The sequence below is a fragment of the Poecilia reticulata genome, linkage group LG10 (assembly GCF_000633615.1).
Source record: "Poecilia reticulata strain Guanapo linkage group LG10, Guppy_female_1.0+MT, whole genome shotgun sequence".
Taxonomy (NCBI): domain Eukaryota; kingdom Metazoa; phylum Chordata; class Actinopteri; order Cyprinodontiformes; family Poeciliidae; genus Poecilia; species Poecilia reticulata.
The window spans coordinates 3,735,255-3,740,509 of record NC_024340.1 but is presented as its reverse complement, the minus strand read 5'-3'; the positions used below and the strand labels follow the sequence as shown (position 1 = coordinate 3,740,509).

Here is a 5,255-nt window from a genome sequence, read left to right as displayed (position 1 = left end):
ACCTGCTCTCACACCTAGCTAACACCCTGTCATGTTGATAAAACCTTTTTAATTGGGAAATATTGCCCTGCAGGCTTGGAAAGCCTCGAGGCCAGGGTTTGTCACTGCGGTGAAGACTCCGCTTATAGAAGCACTTCGTCCAAAACCAGAACTCATTTGAATATAAGCAGCAGACGTATGGGAAATAAGTTGAGATCAGGTAGATACATTCAGATTGCTCATAAAGGTGTTTTGCTGTGAGTGTGTGTGCGCGTGTGTGCGCATGTGTGTGTGTGTGTGTGTGTTCCTGCTTGTTAAACAGAAAAGTCTGTTAACACATCAACTCCCTCCTGAGTCGCAGTCAAAGAACTATTTCCAGCACGTTTCCAGGTTCGCCACAAACAATGCTGATGCTTGGTGCCTTGCAGAAACTCTTCACACCACTTGAACTTTTTTTCCACCTTATGTCACCTTTCAGCCTGAAACCTCAAAGCATTTTTCTACCAAGTATCTACAGAAAGTAGTCCATAAAGAGTCAGGATAATAATAGCAAAAAAAAAAAAAAAACTGGACCAGACTCCAGTCAGCTGTTCTCAACGACTTTCTGAAAAGGTTGTAAGGATTTGGGGATGTTTTTATGAGATTTTACTTCCTTTGATGTGCCGCTTTTCCTCATTGGACCTTCAGATCTTATTATGTCATTGCTGGATAAATGATAGAAAAAGGGAAATAACTGCTTAGTTGGGAAGATTTGAGTGTCATAACTTTGGTGCAAAACTAAAAAAACACAAATCAAAGCAAATGAGGCCCTCCCAAATAGTGAAAAAAGAAAATACAAAGATGCACAGATATATCCCGATAAGTGACTGTTAACATGGGGGTTRTTAGATATAGAGACGACTGAAAGTCGAAATACTAATACAGCTTTAAGCAAATTAATGTGACTCTAAATGCTAATTTAGGTGACTCATGAATGACTACTAGTTGCACTAAATTTCATTGAGAGGTTTAAGAATTTTTTACTAAAAAAAGTAAAAAAAAAAAAAAGGTGTATTCTCTACATTTAGCCACTACTTTGTGTTGGTCTGCTGCATGAAGCCTGGTCATATTCACTGAAGCGCGTTGCTGTAAAATGTCAAAAAGTTACAAAGTAATTGTCGCAGGACTGCATCTTCACAGTTCACAAGAAAGAAAACCCGACCTCGTCCTCTACTGGAAAAGCAGAAAAAGATTTTCTCTCTCTCTCTTTCTTTTTTTGACTGAATCCAATTTCCCAAACARCACGCCCGCCATGCCACTACAGTCCGCAGCGAAGCCCCCGGATGTCCGCGGCTCCCGCGTCTTGACAGTCGTGTTTGGCTGACGGCGCCTGTGAGTGACTGTGACAGCAGAAAGTAATAGCGGCAAGGCTCCCCTGGACTCCTGCTTGCTGCTCCAGTAGTTAGCGGCTAACTCGCCCTGATGGCTAATAACCCTTCACCACAGTTACGGCTGGCTGACTGAACTAAAAGCAGCTTCAATGGAAGAAATAGACGTATGGAAGAGGGGGGGRAAAAACAGAAAAAAGAAAAAGAGCCCTTTCTACTGTGGCCTTACTGCTGTACTTTAGGCTGGCTTTACTTGCTGTATTATCTCTCCTTCAGGCTTCCTAATTAGCTCCTCTCCTTCCGTCACCGCCGGTGGCCCCCTTCATGTTAAACCGTTTAATGTATTCAAACGAGTGCCGAGAGAGAAAGAGAGAGAGAGAGAAAGAAGAAGCCGCCTGCRCCACTCACCGACGGCTTCGGCCAGACCGTAGACCCTCTGCCCGTACGCGTCCGTCTTGTCCCAGATGTAGGTGTAGGCCAAGTTCGGGGAGGCGTGGAACCACTTCTGGAAGAGGTGGCCCTCCACGGCCACCATCAGGTGCACCTTCAGCAGGCCCATCGGCACTACGGCCGGGGTCATGGTGACCTTGAGGAGCGAGCGGTAGCCCTGTGTGCGGGAGCTTAGGTAGCACAGCTTGAGGCCCGTGCCGGGCACCTCGATCTGCTCATGCAGCACCTGGGGAAACAAAAGGAAAAGACCACAGGAAAGAGGGGGGGATTAAGAGGATTAGACGGAGGGAGAGTAATGGGRGTCGCGCTTCCAGTGATGGCTGAAGGACAAAACGAGGGATGAAATAAAGAAACTGGAAAGAAGGGAAGAAATGAAGGGGATGGAGGCTGGGGAGAGGAGGGGAGAGCGCGGGGGGGAGAGAGACGATGGAAGCGGGTGGCAGGGAGGAGGTAGGTAGGAGCTACAAGAGACAAGCATACAGAGGAGAGCAGGAGGAGCGCGAGGGGAACCAGGAGGGAGATTAGCCGGCAGCCAGAGGTCAGTGGTACTGCACCTGTGTCTCYGGTATGATGGGTTTCTCCCCTGGCTTGGAGCTGAAGAAGGAGGAGAGAGGGGATGCAATCACAACAGGGTCAGGCCTGACGAAGCCGCTCAGATCGCAGCCTGGGATCGTGTTCTCCTCTGTCTTAAGCACCACCGTGTCCATTGCATAAAACTGGCTCCAGGGCAGCCACACGGTGCGCTCCTGGCTCAGGAAGGGCGCGCGCTCGAACCGCAGGGTCAGAGAGGCGCCGCCGTTAGCTATCAGGTCAAACCTGGAGAGGTTCGTGAAAACAGGATGGGAATGAGGCACACATGGGGATGCGCTGTGGTTGTGGTGAACAGTCATCTGAGCTCAAAAACAGAATCGGGGCTTTTCTTCTTCTTCTTTCAATATAGTTTGAGAAAATCGACAACAAACAGACCTGAAATGGAGACCCTAGCGTTGCTTTGAATGGCAACAAAGTCAGCTTTTACTAAGAAGAGACAAAAACAAAGTAGAGACCCAGAGATGGCTTTTGTCTAAAGTGTTAAAAATGTGAAGTTAGACTACATAGAGTGAAACAAGCATGTTGTCATTATCTGCAGGATAACAGGTATTAGGGGAAAAGACAAAAGAGGTCATACACATTTCTTCTGGGAAACATCGAGAGCTTTTAAGAGTCTGGAACTGCTGAAAGGAAACCGGCGCCGAGACGAAAACGAGGCCGGACAGAGAGGTTAGAGCACATGATCGTTCTAGTAACAAGTCCATGAAACTAATCGCTGCTGCTGCTGAAACACAAGCTGTAGCAAGATGCTAGCACGCTGTCGGTTGCGTCTGGAAGAAAAAAACACTGGAAGGAAAGGAGAACGGGACACGGACACAAAACAACGGACACAGACATATGGTCAGAGCACAACGTCCAAAAGACAAGAGTTCCTGCAGAGGGAAGAGAGAGACACGTGAGACAAGAGGACTTTTCTCTAAAGCACTCTGAGTCTGTACAGATAAATTTGCCTCTCCTCAATGAGCTTGTAGCAATGATTTTACGTCATAAAAGCCCAGATTTTTAATTGAAGTGCATATAATTATTACCTTCAATGCAAAAAAGGGAAACCTTGCCAAGTGTTTTTAGTGCAAATATCTTTGTATGGTTGAAATAAGACAAAACTAACTCATAAGTAGATGTTCAGCATGATACAGGARCTCTATATTCCTTAATATAGATGAAAAACGACTAGTTCCACTGGCAAATGTTTTCACTTATAACATGGGAAAAACATCTTATTAGTGAAATCATCTGCAAATGGAAGTAGTTCTTTTTCATCAATATTAAGGAATTACTGACTTAAAACAAGCTCATATATCTTGCTGAACATCTACTTATAAGTTAGTTTAGTCTAATTTTAAGTGGACTAAGATATCTGCACTAAAAGCCAAACCAAAAACAATTAAGATTGTTTTTTTGCTGCTTTATCTTAATATATCGATCAGATATTTGCTATGTTTTCCCAATAGAGACTGTTTTCTTATTACCTGAGTCTTAAGTAGCATTGAGTCCTCATAAAATCAGTATTCTAATCCAGTCTAATCCAATGCAATCTAATCTAATCTAATCTGATCGCACTGACAATGTGAGGTAGATTCCAGATTTGAACGGCGCTGCAGTCGTACATACATTCCGTCCTGCCGCGTCAGCGTGTATCCGTAGTGTGGATAGTTGACAAAAGACACGTTGACCCCCACCAGAGGGGTTCCGTCTGTGGTCAGCACCTGACCCCGGATGAGGGACGCCAAGCTGGACGGGGGACAAGAAAGGGACAKAGTGAGGAGGGAACCATCAACCTCCCCCTCACCCCCACCCCCACGCTCCCATTAATCTGATTGGATTAGCACGGCTATCCTTCAATCATTCAGTTTACTCCATCACTTGCTGCTCTGGTCCTTCCTCTAGTCGTTAATTATACCCCCCCTCCACTCCATGTATCAATCACAGAAACAAACTGTGACGCTGGGAATTAATATGTCTGTGCACGCAGGATAACCTCTAAACATGATTTTTTTTTTTAACTTTGATGGGTTATTTCCACTGTTTTAATCCGCGGATAAGCATCAGGACCACGGACAGCGCTTCAACTCCACTCATCAGCAATATCTGCGAACCTTTCAGAGGTTTCTGTTTGATAATCGGAGCGACTGAGTGGGGAGTGTCGTTTCCATGTGGCATAGCTATTCACTTTCATGTCTGGCCTTTTAAGAGTGTCACAGTTGTAGCCTTGATCTTGCTGATGAAAAGTCTTTTCATCCAAATAATTAATACTGATAATAAAAATAAAAAAATAAAAAAATCTAAATAACGTGATGTTCGCCGTAGCTGTGGGTGGATATGCAGCGCCTTGTACAAACGACCCGCAAACTCTGAAGGGTTTTATTAGGATTTTTACATAACGGGAGAAGAAAAAGTGGATTAATTAATCGTCCACTTTTGGTGACTTCAGCTGCAATTTGTTGCACCTGGTTTAATAATAAAATACTTTTCAGATATTCATTTTCAAAGTACTATGTATTCACATTGTGTAGAATTTCTGTTTCATTAAATAAAACCCCTCAAGTATACATTAGAGTTTATGGTTGTAAGGAGACAAAATGATAATTAGTTCCCATGRCATGAATATTTTTGCAAGACACTACAGTATATAACATATTATATGTTATATAATAACATATATGTTATATAATAACATATAACATATATATTATGTTATATAATATATAACATAATATATATATTATGGATTTATCTGGATTTTCCAAATTTTTGGAACACAGCAACGTCAAATGTGCTTTTTACTGGGCCTGTCGCGATAAGCAATAAATCGATTAATTCCACAATAAATTAATATAAATTTTCCATTTGCATGATTTACTATTTTTC

The 5,255-nt window shown here is 43.4% G+C and overlaps 1 protein-coding gene across 1 annotated transcript in view; it reads right to left on the bottom strand.

The window, feature by feature from the left end:
- The window catches only part of tenm2a (teneurin transmembrane protein 2a), a 288,000-nt gene that overhangs the window by 23,380 nt on the left and 259,365 nt on the right, over positions 1 to 5,255 (bottom strand). The window contains exons 17-19 of the mRNA XM_017307002.1: positions 3,999 to 4,171; positions 2,351 to 2,612; positions 1,698 to 2,022 (exon numbers count right to left, since the gene is read on the bottom strand). Coding sequence (XP_017162491.1) covers positions 1,698 to 2,022; positions 2,351 to 2,612; positions 3,999 to 4,171 — 760 coding nt within the window. The remainder of the gene's footprint in view (positions 1 to 1,697; positions 2,023 to 2,350; positions 2,613 to 3,998; positions 4,172 to 5,255) is intronic.